A 20,401-nucleotide genomic window follows, 5' to 3' on the forward strand; every position below is an offset into this window, starting at 1 on the left:
GATAATATTTTTAGGTTCCATTTGGAGTTTCCCGGGCAGCCTCTCTTTAAGCCACTTAGGAAGTTTAGAAAAGAAGGTCACAGAAATGTTAGATGTTTTTCCACTGAACTTTGGTTAAGCAAATGGTCTTGGGATGATGTTCACAGACTCCACTGGGCAGACTTACTGGATGATTGGAACTTCTTTCTCTTTCTTTTATTCGTCTTGCTTCACCTCTGGAAAAGCACAGGTTTTTTTATTCTTTTTAAACAACTTTATTGAAATAAGCTTCATTGAGATATAATTCATTACACAATACAATTCACCCATTTAAAGTGTAAAATTTAAGGGTTTTTAATATATTCACAGTACTGTGCAATTATCACCATAATTTAATTCTAAAATATTTCTGTCCCTCCTAAAAGAAACCTCATACTCATTAGCAGTAAGTCCTATTCTCCCTCCTCCCTCCCCTCCACCCCCCACCCCATGCCCTAGTAACTACTGGTCTAAGTCTGTCTTTTAAAATTTGCCCTTTCTGTACTTCTCTTGTAAATGGAATCATACCATATGGGAGCTTTAGTGACTGATTCTTTCACTATTTTCAAGGTTCCTCCATGTTGCAGCATATATCAGTACTTCATTCTTTTTTTTTTTTTTGCAGTACGCAGGCCTCTCACTGTTGTGGCCTCTCCCGTTGCGGAGCACAGGCTCCGGATGTGCAGGCTCAGCGGCCATGGCTCACGCGCCCAGCCGCGCCGCGGCATGTGGGATCTTCCCAGACCGGGGCACGAACCCGTGTCCCCTGCATTGGCAGGCGGACTCTCAACCACTGCGCCACCAGGGAAGCCCAGTACTTCATTCTTTTTTAATCACTGAATACTCTTCTGTTATATGGATATGTCACAACTTACGCGTCCATCATTTGATGGACATTTGTTGGCACTTTGTATCTGTTAGAAATAATCCTGCTATGAGCATTCATGTGTAAGTTTTTGTGTGAACATGTTTTCATTTCTCTTGGATTTATGCCTAGAAGTGGAATTGCTGGGTTGTATGGTAACTCTATGTTTAACTATTTGTGGAACTGACAAACCATTTTCCAAACTGGCTGCACCATTTTACATTCCCACCAGCAATATACAAGTGTTCCAGTAATGACATATCTTCACCTGGACTTGTTATTTTCTGTTTTCTGGTTAGATCTCATAGCGGGTATGAAGTAGTATCTCATTGTGGTTTTGATTTGCGTTTCCCTAATGACTGATGATCTGGAGCACTTGTTCATATGCTTATTGGCCATTTGTTTATCTTCTCTGGAGAAATGTCTATCCAAATCTTTGCCCGTTTTTTAATTGAATTGTCTTTTTACTATTGAGTTCTTCATGTAGTTTGGACATAAGTTCCTTATCAGGTATATATATATATATGTATATGATTTGCAAATATTTTCTCCACTAGTATGAGTTGTCTTTTTACTTTCTTGATGTGATAATTTGCAGCATGAACGTTTTTAGTTATGATTAGCCCAATTTATCTATTTTGTTTGTTTGTTTCATTTTGTTGTTGTTTGTGCTTTTGGTGTCATATCTAAGAAATCATTGCCTAACGCACGGTTATGAAGATTTATGTTTTCTTGTAAGAGTTTTATAGCTTTAGCTCTTAGGTTTAGATCTAGGATCACTTTGAGTTCATTTTTGTGCATAGTGTGAATAAGGGATCCGATTTTTTTCTTTTGCATATATATATCTTATTGTTCCAGCACTATTTGTTAAAAGATTTTTCTTTCCTCAATGTCTTGGCCCTCTTATAAATTTAAAATACATAGGCCACCTATGTTTATGAACTGTCTTCTTAATATATGGCATAAATAATAATTTGTAGGGCTTCCCTGGTGGTGCAGTGATTAAGAATCCACCTGCCAATGCAGGGGACGCGGGTTCAATCTGTGGTCTGGGAAGATCCCACATGCTGCGGAGCAATTAAGCCCGTGTGCCACAACTACTGAGCCCGCGAGCCACAACTACTGAAGCCCACACAGCTAGAGCCTGTGCTCCACGACAAGAGAAGCCATCACAATGAGAGGCCCGTGCACTGCAAGGGAGAGTAGCCCCCGCTCACCACAACCAGAGAAAGCCCGCGTGTGGAAACAAAGACCCAACACAGCCAAAAATAAACAAACAAACAAACAAATAAATAAATAATAAATAAATAAAAATTTGTATTAAGTGGTTTTTTCAACATTGTTCACTATGATAAATCAGTATTTTTTTGGTTTATAGTGAACTTGGTGGGTTAGGATACCAGGGTTCTAAGTCTGGTTTGAAATGTGATTTTTTTGAACCTGAAAAATACCCCAAATTGCTATTTATTGTTTATTTTGAGCCAGATACTGTCAAACATTTTACATATATTATCTTATTTAAATCTTACCAAAACATCCTGTGAGTTATTATTAGCTCCATTTCATAGATGAGGAAGCTGAGCTTTACATAGTTGAAGTAACTTGCCAAAAATTACACTGTTAGTAAGTTATAGACCCCGAATTTGAGCTCAGGTCAGCCTGACTCTGTAGCCTAGTATTAAACACCGTGCTGGGACTTGAGCAAGTTATGTGAAGTAATAGTAACCAGGAATAAGAAACAGAAAGCAGCCACTATGTGTGCAATTTGTGAAGAATGCAAAATCTGAAAATCTAGTTATGCTAAATAATTATCAATTTCCACATCTCTAAATAGGAACATAACACCTTCCCCTGACCTCCTGTGTTACAGTTAAATGAAGACAAACGGTATTTAATTTTGAAGTTACTTAGTGTATTTTAACTCCAAGAAGAAAAAAAAATCAGCAGACTTTTTAAGGAAAAAGTCACCATGGTTTTATGAATTAATTGTACAAATCTCAACTTAATGCAAGTGCGTTTGCCAAGACATCGATATTTCTGTTTCATCCTTTTGGTCTTATGTTTGATAAGTTTCTAACAAAGTTACTAACTGTTGTCTGGAGAACACCCTGAACTTACAGAGTTGACCATACAAAAGACTTTTAACCAAATTAATATGTTCAATTTGGGCATCTTGAAGGAATAACCACTGTGAAGCCCAGGGAAGTAGAAACCTGTATTTCTACTGTATTACACCTGTAATATTGGAGGTGTCAATACACAGAAGACTTGAAATCACGCCCACATCCTCTCCCCCATCTCTTTTCTCTTTCTCCCTTCTTTCCAGTGCTCACTTCCCTTTGGTGAAGAATTTGGGGTCTGTGACTTTACAACAGTGGAATGTCTCCCAGGATGTATTGTTTGTGTGTTTGTGATGCCTCGTCCTACTTGTCATGAAGTCTCTACTGGAACGTGTTATTATAAAATTCCAATGAACATATATAAGTGGGAAAAGAACTATTAGAAATATGTGTTTTGTGACCAGCTGCTCTTATTGCTAATATGTCCCCACTTTTTCCTGCTGTAGCTGCAAGGAGATGGGAGGTCGACTGGAATGTTCTGGGTGCAGGAATCCTCTTGTCAGTTTCCCTTGCCCTGTAGTTCCCGCGGGAAGGAGCTGACACCATCCTCCACTTCCTCTTAATCCCCAATCCTGATCTCATTCCTCCTCTGGTTCATCCTTGAGTTCAGGCAGATGCATCACTGGGAGTCCTACTGTATCCTCCTCCCAATGACAGCTTCGCTTAATTCTATTTTGAGTGGAGATGGGTAGGAATTAATGCATGAATCGTCTTCTCTCCGCTGCACCATGCCTTCCCTCCTTCTCTCCCTACACACACTTTCTTGGTGGGAAAATGATGACTCGGTTTGTGATATGTAAGTGATAAAAGGTCTAATAAGAAATCCAACAAATGATGACAAAAGACTTGGCAGGAGAAAACCACATTTGAAAGTCCCCAAGTGATAGAGGAGAGTAATTCGGGACATAGGAATAATCTGAAAGAGTTGCATGAATGTGTGCCTTCAGTATTTTGCACAGCTGACTTGGATAAGAATCATGCAGACTAGGAAAGCCTCTATACCTTGGACAGATGCTGTATGCTGAGGGCCAGGAGGCTTGCCTTCCTCTTGGACATTTCTCAGAGGTGCTGTGAGATGTTGATGGAAGTGACCTTCCAGGCTATAAGGTAAAATGTTGCTGTTATTTCAATCAGAGGAAAGGAACCTTGCTTACTCACCTTTAATTCTGAGGTTTGGCACATAAAGGACTTAAAATGACCCAAACTCTATGAAGATAGTGTGAAAGGGATATCTCCTAGTTGCTCTTCTAAGGGACCCCATTTGCAGAATTACATGGCCAGCTTACCCTGAAGTCATTGCTTAAATAACCTGCTAACTGGAATGTATTGACATGAACTATCAACACAGCTTCTCCCAACGGTCAATTCCAATCTCTTCCTGCTCCAAATAAGAGGTTCCTTGTGTGTTTTGATTTGTCTATATTGTGCGTTTTAATATTGCTCCAAACCACAACTGGATTTAGAAAGCAGCTATTGCTATCACACATAATGTATGCTATTTTCTAAGACCTTAATAATATTGTGTTTACCCATTGTACTTAATTCTTGTACCCAATAGCTTCATGACAGTAGTCATATTTACAATACATATTTCTTTCCTTATGTTCCTATTCTTTATTAAAGTGCATTGATTATATACATCTGATAGTTCTACTTGATTAATGCTATGGCATTCACACCTATGTTCATTTCCAATCATTCTTCTCTTTCTACTATGTTTTCTATTTATCTTTGTTGTTAGCCATTTATTTCTGCCATGTAGTTTATTTGATCTGTCCTTGATAAATTAACAAGTGGGATTTTTACACTCTCGACGCTCAGTGGCTGCTTTGTAGTCATACTAAGTGGTACGTTGAGGAAAAAATCGCTATAAAAATGCAGATCGATTTGCCTTCATCTATTATCCTACTTTATACAAATCTTAGAGGTCTTGGATGAGTCTTCCTTAAGGCAAGACCTGAGGATGGAGGCGCACTGTGGTAAAGGCAAGTAATAAAGAGCTTATTGCCAGCCAGAATCTAATTTTACAGCTTTCAATCCATTATGATCATTATAAAGTGGGCATTCCACTTTAGCAAGTAGGAGGCTTGCCAGAACAAAGTGGCTGCCAAAGGAATGGCAGTGTTTTCTCCCTTGGTCTTAGGTTGGAGGTTCTGTACTCGCTGATATGATTACTCATTGCTGTAAGATCATGGAATCTTTCTCTGTGTGTTTATCCCCTTGCTTTCTCTCTATATATAGAAGGTACCCTCAAATATTAGAAAAACGCATCTTTCTAAATGTTGAGATTGTGATGGTAAAATAACAAAGGAAGAACTGACCCCAAATGGCATTGTGCATGGAAGTGAATTTATACAAGAACCATCAGGGAGTGACTATAAGGCTTTATGTTTTAAGGATGGGAATCATCCAGTGACTTTGGCTGTTTTTAAATGTTTGTGGATTTGGCAGAGTTCAAAATCTGTTTTGCCAAGTGCTTTAATTTTTTTTCTGCTAATTTTGAGGTCCATGAGTATTACATGGGAAACTTAAATTGTATATGGGATTACTTTATAATTTAGCCATCCATTCATCTGTATAGGACATTTGAGAAGATTGGTGACTCTTCTTAAAAACACTTAGAAGGAAAGGTTGGTATGGTCTGATGATTAAATGAGCTACAAACCGCAAAGACTGGAGTTGATTTGAAAAGTTAAGCTCTAGAACTATTAAACAGATTTAGAAAAGGGCTGGTCTCCTTTCATTTTATTATTTAAAAAAATTTTGTGTCTGAAAAGTGTGTATGTGTGTGTATGAGATTGGACAATTTCAAATGGGGAGAACCATGTCATAAGGTAATACTGCCCTTTTCTAAACACACAGGACCATCTATCTATAGTGAAGCTGGAAGTGGGCCTGATTTTACCATCTCAGATCACTTAAAAAAATACTTTATTTATTTATTTGGTCGTGCTAGTTCTTAGTTGCGGCAGGTGTGCTCCTTAGTTGTGGCTCGCAGACTCCTTAGTTGCTGCGTGTGACCTCTTGGTTGCGGCATGCATGTGGGATCTAGTCCCCTGACCAGGGATCGAACCCAGGCCCCTTGCATTGGGTGCATGAGTCTTAACCACTGTGCCACCAGGAAAGTCCCTCAGATCACTTTTAATATCAAATGGTTGTTTTAGTCACTCCTCCATTTCTTCATGATTTCATTCATTTATTCATTTATTCAGTTATCTATTCTTTCAACATTTATTAAGCATTTACTATGTCACCAGGTCCAAGTCACTGTGTTTTAAGCTGGAAATTAAAATTTGAGTAGAATATGACTCCTGACCTTGAAGGGCTGAGATTATTTTAAGCCAAGTAGTAAGTGCTCAGTCAGAAGCCCCTGGGCGCTGACTTGAAGTCAGTTTGTTGTGAGAGTGCAAAGGAGGAAGTGCCTGATTTTATCCCAAAGACCCAGGAGACCTGCAGGGGGCTGGGGGTAGGGTGGGCAGGGTAGGTGTGATGTTTGCTGCTGTTTCCTGATGGATGGATGAGTGGGACGGGTGGACCAGGGCTTTCCAGAAAGGGAAAGGCCTGTAAAAGTACACAAAACAGTGAAACACTAGGGCATGTTCAAGGGATTCCAACAAGTCCAGGACTGTTGGAGCGCAGGGGAAGAAGGTGAAACCGGTCTGAGAGCTGGGCGGGGGCCAATTTGGGCCATTTGGCCCATGCTTGGATTTCATCTGGTTAGCACTCCAGAGTCTTTGAAGGAATTTGTAATTTCTACATCGCGTTAAAAAAAAATGGGTTGAGATGGTCTCTCGTATCTCTGCTTTCCTATATAGTGTCCTTCTGAGAAGCTTGTGCTTCTGCTTCACGCAGGTCTGGGCGGATGTCTTGGCTGCATCCTCCCGAGGCTCCTCGACTTCCATGGAAAGTCCTTCGGAAACGCTCCGCTGCTGGGGTAGCATTTCCAGATGGCGATGCGGGTGGATTCCCACCAAAGGTTTTACACTGTGACAGAAGTGTTGCCTCCCCAAATCATTTATTTTTATTTATTTTTGGCTGTGCCACAGGGCATGTGGGATCTTAGTTCCCCGACCCAGGGATTGAACCTGCGCCCCCTGAAGTGGAAGTGGAAGTGCGGAGTCTTAACCACTGGACTGCCGGGGAAGTCCCTTATTTTCAAAATAATATAAAATTTGTCTCTTTCTTTAAGCTGAGTATAACTCAAGCCTGAGCTCTGGATGAATGTGGAGCCTGAACAAACCCGGCAGAACTGATGCGGTGGCTTTTCAAAGGCCAGCAATCTGCGATGGGGGAACAGTAGGAGAAGTGGAACATTAGCCTGTCTATCTCTAGGCGCTTTGCAGAGGTTCTGGATGGAGGAAAGCTAATCAGGAGACCTGCATGGGGAGAGAGGCGTGTTATTTAATTAGCTTTACAATGGGCTGACTTGAAGGCACGTGGTGGTTTTAATAGAGGCAGATAGATGTCCTTTTTTGCAGGGCTAATTGTTGGGAAAAAGCAGGGTCTTTGTTCCGGCCCAGCATGAGGGCTCTGATCTCTTGGAGCCCAGGGCTGCCCCTGCTTATAATTTTAGACAGAGCTATTCAAGGCTGCCCTGTAGAGAAAAGAAGAACAAGAACAGTATTGTGTATGCAGGATCTGTGCCCAAACCTCCCCAAAGTCACTAGGAAAAAAAAGAGAGAGCGAGAGAGCGAGAGAGAGAGAGAGAGAGAGAGCGAGAGAGAGAGAGAGAGAGAGAGAGAGAGAGAAAGAGTAAGAGGACCCAGCCATGTGCATTTTAGAGTATTTCCCCATCACTTATTTGCTATGTTTGTTGGAAAGGGCAAAGCCATCCTTTAATCAACTTGGAGCTGAGGTGGGGTGACAACTAAACACTTTCAGAAATCCAATTAAGTCCACTTTCCCAGTGATATGGCATTAATCTTGCCAAATGGAGCAGGCAACTCGCAAGGAGAGTCTGTGTGTTCCATGCTGCCAGTCTTCATGGCCAGATGCCAGGCATTGGCGATGCCAGAGTATGAATTATGTAGCGGATGCCCCTAAATAGCAAAATCTGTGTTGCTGACTGGCAGCACGAGGGTCAGGGTGGGCTGTCTTCCCTTAGGGTTCAACTGGTCGACACAGGTAGTGACACAGCAAGTAAAACACTTCATCTGAATGCCAGGAGGCAAGTCCAAGCTCAGAGGGGGGCTGCTACATGGGCCCAGAATTCTGTAGCTAAAAATGCATGGGTACGGCACAATTAGAGATGGCTAGAGGTTCAGGTTTACAGCACAAGTTAAGTTGTTAGGAAACTTCTAGCTGTCAGAAACAGAGGGGATAACGTAAGAAAAGACTTCTGTGAAGTGACTGCAATGGTGTGTGCATGGGGGGCGGTGGGGTGCTAGTTTGGGGAACGTTTCAAGCAGCAAGATACAAGGTAAGTACTGGACAGTGTGTGTAAGATTCTGCTAAGTTAGTGATCAGCTCGGAAGCCAAATAGTGAGGCCGTTTGCTTGGGATCTTATTTTGCTCAGTTTGTATGAAATCATTGAATGGGTATCAAACATACAACCCAGAGTGGGGAGAACCCAGTATTGGAAGGAGTCCTAGAGGGTGTATCTTCCTCTCTGCCCTGCTAGCGTGTGATGTAGCTGTGACCATATGTTTAAAACTTCCATAACCATATTTCATGTCTACAGAATGGGAATCAACTCCCTTTCATCCAAGGGGTCTGGTGTCCGGATCTGTATAATTTACATACTCAGACTTAAAACTATCTTTATTATTATGTCATGACTTTCATGGGACCACCATGTCCTCATCTCTTGGTGAGAACACTATCTACCACAGCTTGGATTAACTTCCATGAGAATTTTATGGTCACCAAATCTAAAGTCACGATTCCGATTTTTTAAATTATTAATAGCGGCGAAGCGGTGTCGAGTGCTCATTCTGCATTAGACATAGTGCAAATGGCGAGGCACAAATTCATTCCATCCTCAGATCAGCTCTGTGAGCTGGGCACTATGATCAGCTCCATTTTACAGATGAAGAAACTGAGGCTTTCTGAGGCCAAGGGACCGACAGCTGGAGAGGGGCCAAGCTGAATCAAACTCTTGTCCACCTGTGGCCAAAGCTTATGCTCTAACCGCTCTACCCCACTGCCTCCTCAGTTCTTTTAGAGTTTAAGGGCATTCCTTGTAGTTAGGAAACCAAAGCCTGATAGTTGATCTGGCAAAAAAATGGGCTCCTTGGAAGCAGGGACATTTATTTGGAATTGTCTCCTTATCTCCACACCTCAGTTCCATTCCATTCAATTAAAAAAATACTCTCCGGGAGAGAAAATGTTAGCGCAATAAAGATGGGGAGTAAATGTGGATGCTGGGCCTTTCCTGGATCTGGAATGGTGGTTGCCAGCCATCTGGTCTCTTTCAAGGTTGTGGAGTTCCCTGAAAGAAAAGTCCATGATCTTTTTGATTTTTCAAAATTCTGAACATTATTTAGAATTTTTAATTCCTGGAAAGGGACATCTCCTGGGAACCTTCCACAAGAGAGCCCCTTGCCGTTTGCCCTCCCACACTCTGCTGCCAGTTCCCCAACCAGCTGGACCTTCCTCCTCCCTCCTCCCCTCCCCTCCCCTCCCCTCCCCAGCGGGTCCCTGGTGGTGCTTGCTTCTACCCAAGGCCTTGTGTGATGAAGTCTTTCAAGATGGTCTCCCTGTCTGGGGAAAACACATGTTTCTGATCAATCTGATGAAATACATTTCCATTAAGAAATAACTTCTCTGTTTTCTACTTTCTTCCTTCTCCACCTTACCTATCATTACCCATCATCTCGAGCCCTCAAGGCTTGAAAGGACTTCCCCGGCCCGACTGATTACATGGCGCCTTCTTGCACGTCCCATATGCTGGATTTGCTTCTCTCCTCTTCACCAGTGTGAAGGGAGAAAGGTTTTCGTTGTACAGGAGCCAATCCAGATAGATGAGATGTGAGCTGGGGTCGCTTCCACCATCCGCTACATTCCGACACCTTCATAATGGGTGATGCAATGTGCCTAGTGAGCCCAGCTGTCTTCTTGTAAATTAAAGACGGCTTCATCTCTTTGGCCCTGGAGAACAGAACTAAATGTGAGCTGTAATCCCAGGGAAGTTGACATATCCCTTCTGGAGATTGTTTTTCAACTGTTGTTCTATCAGTGACATATTTGGGGCTCAGTACATTCTAAATATGAATAATTACTCAGGACACCCTAGAGTTGTTTTTATGGATTTATGTTCCTGCGTATTTATGAAACTTAGATTCTGTGCACATTTTTTTCCAGGACAGTACACATACAAAAAGAGATTTGAAACAGCAAGGGACTTTAAAAACTGCTCTGCATCCCACTTCCTCTGTTACTAGATTTAGCCTCAACAAACGGAGAATTCGTATAAATTCATTATGAGGCAGTGATGCCGTGCACTGGAGGATGCTGAAGGCCAGGGAGGGGTAGATGTCTGAGTGAGATATTTGTAGATGACAGCTTCAAAGTATGTTAATTTTCTTGGCTAGTAATAAGTTCTCAGTGTGATACATTTCATTTCTTCTTGGGTCGATTATGTGTAACTAGCTCAGAGAAAGTGACGTCAAAGGATGTGTGTCTCTAATTCTCTTCACAGCTTAGTGGCAATGGTGGACCCTAACCAAACCCATTACTTCCTTGGTTTCCATGGTTTAAAATCAGCCTGCGTTTCCCTTGCAACATTTCCATGATGCCTCAGCAGATATAACAAATTAAGTGCAGGGCGGTGTCATCTGCTATGGTCCAGCCAGCCAGAGAGGCTAGGCCTTCTTTGAGTGTCTTTGTGCCACCTGCTAGGTGGTAGCAGCTCATTTGACTTTCCCTCCCCTCCCCTTTCCCGTCATCTCTCAACGTATCCCCTTTCTCACTGGAGAGGATGCCTACAGCATGGCCAAACAATTAAAAAAAAAGGCACTGCTTCTGGGGACCCGACAAGTTATAGTAAATTTGAGAAGGTGGAGGGGATTTGTAACAGGCACTGGACTCCCTATAAAGTTCCAACTATTCTTCCTCACAAAGATGGAGAAAATTGGGTTCATTTCATGTATTCTCTTACCTTACGAACAATGGATATAGCGATTCTACATCTTACCTTCATGATAATCAGTGAAATAAAAGATTCAAGTTAAAGTTCAGAAATTCCTGAAGCCTGCTTCTGACAATATGAACGATACGCTGTGTAAAAGTTCAGACCGATGACAAAATGACTGGTTTGCTTTGTGGTAAGCCAAATGCCATTTTTCACAAACAGCTATACCTGTATACACTCAGACGAAAAATAAAATGAATATGGTGACCTTAACAGCATTTTCCTTTAAGGGCATGAGAGGCAGGTGATGAGAACAGCAGAGTAAAACTTTATAAAGACCTTTTCAGTTGGAAAAGAGTCACCTGGTTATCTCTTTAGTCTTCAACTTTGGGCAACTTTGAGTCTTACATTACACCAAAAAAAAAAAAAAAAAAGACTGATATTTGAGTTCAAGATCTGTATTTGGAATTTTAGGAAGTTATCTGTTCATTAAGTAAATAATCAGCATAATGTATTGAGCTCATACTGTTTTGAGCTGAGCACTGGAGGTGATGACAGAAACTAATCACTGCCTTGAGGGACTGTAGGAGGCGATGTGCATATTCAAATATTCCCTTGGGGTGTGCTTGGGCTGTTGAGCAGAAAGGGGCACCTTGTGGGTGTGGGGAGGGAAATTCTTTGCATACAGAACATGTCCATGTTGGGGAAATACTGAGAAATACCCTCTGTGTTTGGTGTAGATTTTCAGCTTGACCTTCCCTTGCATCTTCTGTGGTCACCTCCTTTCACCTCCATTCTGCTCTGAATCCTTTGCAACTCTTCCAGCTTGAGGACCTCCTACTGATTTGTTTGACTGTCATCCCTTGACTGTTGGTCACGCAAGTCAATGAAATCGACTCTGTGAAGGTACTGGATCCATGCCCAGGCCTCAGTTTCATTTTGGAATCTTGGAGATTTAAGTCCCAGAATGACAAGGACATAGAATCCCTGGTGACTCTACCTTCTCATGTCCCCCCTCACCGCCCATCCTTCTGCTCTTCTCAGCAAAGTTCCCCTCTACTGCTTCCTCCTGTACTATCTTTCCTTTTTCTCTTAGAGCTGTTTCTTCTTCTAGTACAATCTGCTTCCTCTGCCTAACTTCCAGCATCTAGAACTGGATGGAGAAACTCTCCACCCCATCCCCGCTCCTTCATCTCTAGGGTGGTAAATGCTCCTCCTTTGGGGCAATGGACTTGGCATTTCAAAATGAAAGGGGGAAAAGAAAGGGGAAGATTCCACAATAAAATTATCTTAAGATTTAGACCACAACTGCAAAGAACATCTGTTTTGAAATCTGGTGTTGTCTTTGTAACCCAAGAGAAAAGCAGGGTAAGATCAGAGGAAGGCCTTAGCCTTCCACCAGAAGAAACCACCTGCCGTGTGGGGAAGGAGCCGGGATCCTGTCCTCCTGGGGCTCGGAGCTCCCTGCCAGGAGCCTGGTTCTCTGCTTCCACCCTGTTATTAAGGACTATTGGGTCTCCTGCCATTTGTGCTAATGTCATCGCCCCTCTACCTCCTCCAGAGGCCAATTTAGGACAACTTACATTGGAATTCATACTACATGATCCCAGAGGCTCCAGGGTAGCCTGCATTCTGCATGACCCAGGTCCAGGAGGGAGCAAAAAATCCTGGGAAATGTGCTCCGTTCGCTTCAAGGAAGCCAGCTGACCGTGGTGTGGAGGGAGCCTCCAGACCCCGCAGCCTTGATCGGCAGCCCCTCACCTCCTTCTGTGTGGGCAGAGCCTGAGCTGCTTCAAGAGGAGTACGTGCCGTCTGAACTGGTGGATTTTCAAATGTCGCTTGGTCTGTGGATGAGGCCCATCCATCCCACATTGCTGGGGCTGCAGATGCAGCTGAATGGTTCATAATTACAGTCTAAAGAAACTGCAGACAGCAATAGAGCCAGCCCAGACCCTTTCTCTCCTCACAGCCCATGCCAAGCTGTCACCCACAGGGAATGCTAGTGTGGTTACCCTGCAGCGTGCTTGCCCAGAGACAACACGTCCAGTGCAGAGGAGACTGTTAGATTTCTAGAAATTGAGGCTGATCATCTATCTGTTCCTGTGTGCACTGTATCCTGCTTCCTTTCTCAAGAGTGTCTGGGAACAGACCAAGCTGAACTGCAGTGACTTCCCCTGCAGTGTGGTATCTGTAAACCCAAGGAGATGCCCGGAGAGAGGATCAGGGGATCCCATTCTAGAACTGACACTGTCTTTTTCAGGCTGTGTGGCCTTGGGCAGAATGACCCCTCTGGAAATAAGAGGGCTGACCTTGACTATCTCTAAGAATCTCCATCTCACTCTAACATGTGACAAAGCCAGGACCTAAGGTTTTGTCACCACAAACGTGATCTTCCTTCTGAATTTGAAATACAACTTTTCGGTGACTCTTAAATACAAGTCTGCAGTTTTCTCTCCTAACCAGGTAGTGCTGGAATTTCTCAACTGAGGCCGAAGCTGGGCAGGTTCCCAAATCAGGAACTGAGAGGAGGGGCTTGGAGAGATTTTTTTCAATTAGATATGACCGTTCTCCTTATCTCTCCATAAGACAGTTCAGGTGAATAGGGGGTCCATGTTACTCTGTAAAGGGGATAACCATGCAGAAGATTTTTATGCGGTTCCTCCTATAGCCTATGGTCTACTGGCTGTTAATAGCAGTAACAGTGATTTAACTTTGAGCTACTCTTCTGACCTAGACACTGTGCTAAATGCTTTCCATGCACTATCTCATTTAATCCTCCAAAGGACCCTACTTTAAACAGGGAGGGACTGAGGTTTAGGATTGTTTAAATGACTTCTGCGTAGTCATTCAGCTGCCTAGTGGGTAGAGCTGGAATTTGAATCTGAGCCTTATTCCAGAGCCTACGCTACTCAGGCTCATCTTGGTTTTACCCTGGAGAACTTTCCCAGGGCAAACGGGGCCCCCCCACCCCACCCCACCCCCGGTCCTCCCCTCTCCCCACCCACCCTCTCCTCCCTGGCTTCCCTCCTTACTTATCGCTCATTGTTTATTGTACCTTCTAAACAATAGTTAATGAGTCTGTATTACACGGTCGGGAGAGCCAGGGGTGATTTTATTCCCTGAAACAGAGATGAGGTTGTGACACAAAAAGGTTAAGTGGCTTTGGTGAGGTCACAGAGCCAGCGGCTCCGATCCCCCACTTGGGTTCCTGAACTGACCCTAAGGCCTTTTGGCATCAGAATTTAATTAAGAGAGTTCTTTTCATTTTCTCCAATTTTCCATTTTATGGCAGCTCCATAACTTAGGTAGATACCTAAGCCCCAGGCATCTTTCTCCCCCCAGGGTGCTTTTCAGTGACTCAACTTATCACACAGAAGCCACTTGCTTTAGAGTTAAGCTTTAGAAGCCTGTTTCTGTATGTGATGGGGGACTGCTGCTTCTTTTCTCAGAGAAAAACAACCACAAATGCAAAGCGGGCAGGTTGTTAATCAAGGACTTTTTTTTTTTCTTTTCTTTTCGATCTTACATTTAAGCCAGTAAATGAACATCTGTGAGTCATAAACTTGCTCTGGATCAGCCGTTAGTGGTCTGAATGTTTTTGCACCTACCTCTAATAAAGCATCTTTTAGCTCAAAACTCAGAGATTCTTCGGTGTGTTGACGGTCAAGATGTGGGAAATAGAAAAGTAACTTATTCTAGCACGCTTCTGCAGGAGGATAGTCTGTCTTTCAGGATTGTTTATAATTAGGTGTATTTTTATATTTCTTTTTTATTGAGGTTGGAGCGGGAGTTGAGGGAGGAGCATAAAAGAGAAAGTTTATGTTTTTTACATACTTTATGTTTTTGAGGGAATTCTTATAAAAAATGTGACTGTTTTCTTGATGTCACTAACGTCTAACTTCACACCCCTGTCCCTCAACTCCTGCTGTCTTTTTTTAACCCCTTTGACATGAGGCTTCTAGTTTAAGGAATTTCAGCCCTTGCTGGGTGTGATTCCCAAGTTTTGGGAATATTTGAAAATACAATTCTGGTTTCCCCCAAGTACCGGAGGAGCAGACTGCTGCATTACCAGCAAAAAGAAAAAGTTGTCCCTTGGTTGATTTTTCTTGAGTGCCTTAAAAATTAGATATAGTCTTGAAACAACTTGCCCAAGGGGATGGAAGGCAAAGCTCCTCTGATCTTGTCTTGTTAGTGGAGAAACTGAGGCGCAAATGAAACCCAGTGGACAGGAGTGCTGGGGGACAGAGCTTCGGGGGACAGAGCTTCTGGTCTGCCAAGGCCAGACCCAGAGGCAGAGTGGCTGACATTGTTTAGCTCATTTTCACAAGCGCCAGCATAGCAAACTCACTTAACCTTTGAATTGGAAAGCCATGGTGGCAAAGTAAAAGCCCCTAGTGACCAGGAGGGTGATAGCTCACTATTCAACACATATTGATTGAGCTTCTGCAATGTGTCAGGCACCGGGCAAGGCACTGTTTTTTAGGATACGGTAAGATAGAAATAACATCTAAAGTTCATAGGAACATTTAGAAAAAGCTACTTGTGTCCTAGAGAGAATAAAAAATTCGTTGATCAAAATTGATCAGATTAATCAAGTGGGATCATTGCAGGCCTGATCAGATCATTAATATCTCAATTAATATTGGGATATTAATTAATTATTAATATTGGGATATTAATATTAATATCCCAAATATGTAAAAATACTTTAACTTGTCCATATTAAGTGCTCCTTGTTTCCACCAGATCCAAGGTTAGATGCATAACTTCTGATAACATCAATACTCACACTTGGCCTCCTGCAGGAGTAACTTTCCTGGAAGTCTGTGGTGGCCTCTGGCTATCTTCCAAACCCCACTCCCTGATTTGCACAGTCAAACCTTTCAAACTTCTGTGCTTCAGGACAGGGTTAGAAAGGATGATTGACAAGTTGAGCTGTCATCATTGAAAGAACTGAAGGAATAAATTCCCCATTGCTGAAGTGGACACTGTTTTCGGATTCATCATGGCGGGCTCTTCTAGTGTCTAGTTTGGGGGTGAGGGAGGTAGCAGCCGTGTTTAGGCTAGCCTGGGAAAGAAAGCTGAGAAACCCACTGAGGGAGAGAGACAGGACTTGCTCTGAGGAAGCTGCGTTTGAAATAGAGCACTTACACCTGGATTAAAAAAAAAATACCAGCATTTCCTTAACATAACATCAATAAAACAAAACTCCGCAAAGCAACTCCTGATTTGCACAGTTCTTTTGCTGATGTATTCACAGTGGGTAAGGCAGGATTGGTTCAAGATCCTTTTCTTTGCTGCTCATTTGGATGTGTAAATGCACAATTCATTCATGCGTTGTTTCCCTCAGCTTTTTCCAGGATCAGACGGGTCTGTTCTTGTCATCTGGGGGCCAGCATTGTTTTCTGATACCTTTTGGAAACACAGCTGGATGACAACATTCCTTCGACAATTAGGATTATCACATACAAATACTTCCCTCTGGTCACTGGAAGACTAGCATAATCTGCAGTTTGAACCAGGAGCCTGAGATATGAGATTTATCTCCTATTCTTGGCTCCTTCCCTCCTTGGCTGTGGGAAACCTGTAAGTTACTAATACTTCAAGGGGACAGAACTGGAATTAGATGAAGGTAAGCAGGTGTGTTAAAACTTATCAGAGCTTGAGGTTACAGTTACAGCCAAGTGGTGGGAGCTGAATATATGCTTAGAAATCAGGAAACAGTATTAAAAATAGCTTTCTCTGAGGTTGTTCAGAAAGATTTATGTTTTTAAAATTTTTTTATTTATTTTATTTTTGGCTGCATTGTGTCTTCGTTGCTGCGCGCGGGTTTTTCTCTGGTTGTGGCGAGCAGGGGCTACTCTTCATCGTGGTGCATGGGCTTCTCATTGTGATGGCTTCTCTTGTTGCGGAGCACGGACTCTAGGCGTGTGGGCTTCAGTAGTTGTGGCACGCGGGCTCAGTAGTCGTGGCTCGCGGGCTCTAGAGCGCAGGCTCAGTAGTTATGCCACACGGGCTTAGTTGCTCAGCAGCATGTGGGATCTTCCCGGACCAGGGCTCGAACCCGTGTCCCCTGCATTGGCAGGCGATTCTTAACCACTGCGCCACCAGGGAAGCCCCAGAAAGATTTATGTTTAATCTTTTAGTTCATCAGAGATAGCTATCAGTGCCTGGCTCCAGCTATACATATGTGTCTAGGGTTGCACCTCTATGTCTACTGCTTGATTTGTTAATTCAGACCAACTCTCTCCATTTATGATAACCAGTGTGCCAGTGGCAAACCATTAATTATGCAGGATCATGTTATGGTGTCTGAAGTGTCTGGGATTCCCAAATGGGAAAGGGGTCTGTGTACTGGGATTCTGTCATGGCTGCGAATGACGTACTCCAGAAATTCGAAACCACAGAGCCTGTGCATCATATTTTTGATGGTGGTGATCGGAGGGTTGTCAGTTTTATCTAGTGGAGGAGAATCTGTGAAAGGAAAGACAAAACTTTTGGCCAATGGTGACATAATTAGAGGAACAGAATAATAGTTCTCCCTGCCACCCAACCACTGCTGTAGGGAAACTGGAAGCTTAAGGAAGCCCAGGAGTGGATGCTAGTTTGGGGGCCCTGTTCCTGACTCTCCCAGTAATAAAGACGACGTTGGGCCTTTGTTTTGGGTCTCCAGAAGGCTGCCTTGGGCTCGATCCTTATCAAGGGCAGGTCATTTTCAACTAATTTCTTAACGATGACACTTGTTGGCCCTTGAAAAATCGAAGGCTCCTCCAGCAATCCAGTCCCGATCCCTGACTCATAATCGGCTGGAGTCCAATATTCCCAGAGCCCTTTGAGGACACTGGCTCGGAGCCCCCTGCGCTTGCTCGCACGCATGCCCCTCCAGTCGCTGCCTCACGTCCTGTGTGTCAGTCTTTGTGAATGAATGATAGACACGCACTTGGAGAACTATGCCGCTCCCGGGACGGGGCGGGAGCGGGTGACCAAGTCCTCAAGAATGCGTGGAGAATCTGACGGACTTTCCCGAAGGGCCGGAGCGGCCTGGGCGCCCGCTGGCTCCGCGTGCGGCTCCTCTGCGGCCCGGCTGCAGTGCCCGGGGGGCAGAGGGCGCGGCGGGTGCCGAGCCCCGCCCAGCCTTCCTTTCGGTTTGGACCGCCGCCGGCGATTGGCCGCGGGTCCAGGGCCCCGCCTCCGGCCGTGCCCGCCCTCGCCGCCCCGCCCCTCGTCCCCCCCCCCCCGGCCCCCCCGCGGAGACCCTGGGGGAGGGGGCCGGGCGCGCAGACCCATGGCCAGGGCTCGGCGCCTTGAGTAACGCCCCAAAGAGGAGGGGAGAGCGCGCGGGCGAGGGAGGGAGTCGGCTCCGGAGAGCGAGGGCGAGGGCGAGCGCAGGCGGCTGCCCGCGGAGAGGAGGGAGCCGGGCCAGGACTAGGAGGTAGCCGGCGGGGCGCAGGCGAGGCGGGGACCCGGCGCGCGCACTTTCCCGCAAAGTGCCAACTACCCGGGAGAGAGTTCCGGCCTCTCACCTTCTGGGCGCCGGGGAAAGTCAGCGGGAATTTGAGATTTTAGGGAAGAAGGTCCGATCCCCCCGTCCCCTGTCCCTTGTTACTTATCCCCATTAAAAAGAGAAACAACAAGAATAACAGCAAACTTGCTCTAGTCCCGTCTGTCCCCCCACTCCTGGCACCATGAAGGCGGCCGTCGATCTCAAACCGACTCTCACAATCATCAAGACGGAAAAAGTGGATCTGGAGCTTTTCCCATCCCCGGGTGAGTGGTGACTGCCGAAGCCCCCACTCCAGCTCTCGGCCAGAGGCCGGGGTCCCCTCCGCTTCTTTCCCCTTCGCTCTTCCCTTCCAGGCAGTGGTGCGTTTCTGCCGGAGCTTCTGCCTGAGTAGGCGATGCTGGTGGCAGCTGGAGAGAGGTAGAGAGGAAGAAGAGGACTGTTGGTGTCCCGAGACCCTTGTTTGGGGGGTGGTATTTATTTTCACAGCTGTGTTTTTGTGAGTAATGGGAAAAAGCTTTTAGAATGGCCAGCACTCCCATTCCTGCTTTTTTATTTTTCCAAATGAGCGGGAACCCTCTGGCCTTATTCCTTAACGTTAGGGGGGTGGACACTGCCGCCGAGGGCATCAGCCCCTGACCCTGCAGTCATGCCCCAGAACTGGAGCCGGATGGAGGGCCTTGGGTAGTAAGAGCCCAAGCGGTGTCTAACTGGCTGGCCTTCATGCACATTTTCAAATGTCTTGCCTTCCTGAGCTCCCCTGTCACATGTCCCTTTGCTACCTAGCTTCTCTTTTCTGGGTTGAGGATAGGGAGATGGGAGCAGAGCTGAAATGATCATCTGAACTGCAGGAAACACCCCGATTCTGTTCATGCAGGTTACTCACTTTATCCATCTTTCTAATCTGCCGAAAATTTGTCCCTTGGTACCAAAGATCTGTTTAGAAGAAGGAAAACCTCCCAACACCAAACGTGACTTTGGGTCTTTGGTTGGTGTGTTATCCAACTCTTGGATTTGTAGGATTTGAAAAGGAAAGGGGTAGGACAGAAATTTCATTTTGTCTTAGACACAGTTTTTGGTGCTAAGCACTTTAATGGACGCTGGAGCTCCAGAATTTCTGGAATAAATGCAATTTGAGAAGAAAAGATGCTTTCTTGTAGGATAGGGAACTGCCAGCTCTCCAGCTATCCTTAAGAGATTTGTTATTTTGGAGGTAAAGGTATATAGAAAGATGTAGGGAGAAGGTGGTGCTTTTTGGAAAAAAATTAATCGCAGTATCGTGCTGCTCTGTTGTATTGGATTATCAGTAAGTTCAGCGGCTCCCCATGTTTACCACTTCTTTGCCTCCGCCATAATTAGTTGCTTATTTTAACCCTTTCTTAATCTGCTTAAACTTCCAACACAAGCCAAGCTGACGATTTGTCATTTGGAGATCCTGCAGAAATCTTAATAAAGACATGGTAGTGGCTGGTGTCTTCTCCTCTTAGACCCCCTAACACTCAAGCCCAGGGTTGATCCCTGGGAGGTGCAGGAAGACTAAGGCTGTTTGTTGTCACAAGGATGCTGAGATGAACTGGCACCTCGGAGACATTTCGGCTACATAGAGCTACAGTTCAGAAATGATGCTGTGATGGTGGTTTTGGGGAGTTCAAGGCAGCCAGAATAAATTCTGTTAGTCACAATTGATTCAGACCATTTATAGAGGAAGTGAAAGGATAGTTCCCAGCAAAGATAGATCTCAACCAGTAGGTCCTTTCCTTAAGTATGGCTTCTTTATATGTGTGTTTATGGGGAAGAGACAGATTTGGTCATCTGGGAAATGGTG

The 20,401-nt window shown here is 44.5% G+C and overlaps 1 protein-coding gene across 2 annotated transcripts in view; it reads left to right on the forward strand.

Annotated features, from left to right (window-relative positions):
• Window positions 1-18,760: 18,760 nt before the first annotated feature.
• ETS1 (ETS proto-oncogene 1, transcription factor) overlaps window positions 18,761-20,401 on the forward strand; it is a gene marked incomplete at both ends in the record, with an annotated part of 54,791 nt that continues 53,150 nt past the window's right edge. For both annotated transcript variants that reach the window (XM_079707626.1, XM_079707627.1), the window contains one exon: window positions 18,761-18,842. In XM_079707626.1, coding sequence (XP_079563752.1) covers window positions 18,761-18,842 — 82 coding nt within the window. The remainder of the gene's footprint in view (window positions 18,843-20,401) is intronic.

This window comes from Hyperoodon ampullatus (assembly GCF_949752795.1).
Source record: "Hyperoodon ampullatus genome assembly, chromosome: 7".
Classification (NCBI taxonomy): Eukaryota; Metazoa; Chordata; class Mammalia; order Artiodactyla; family Ziphiidae; genus Hyperoodon; species Hyperoodon ampullatus.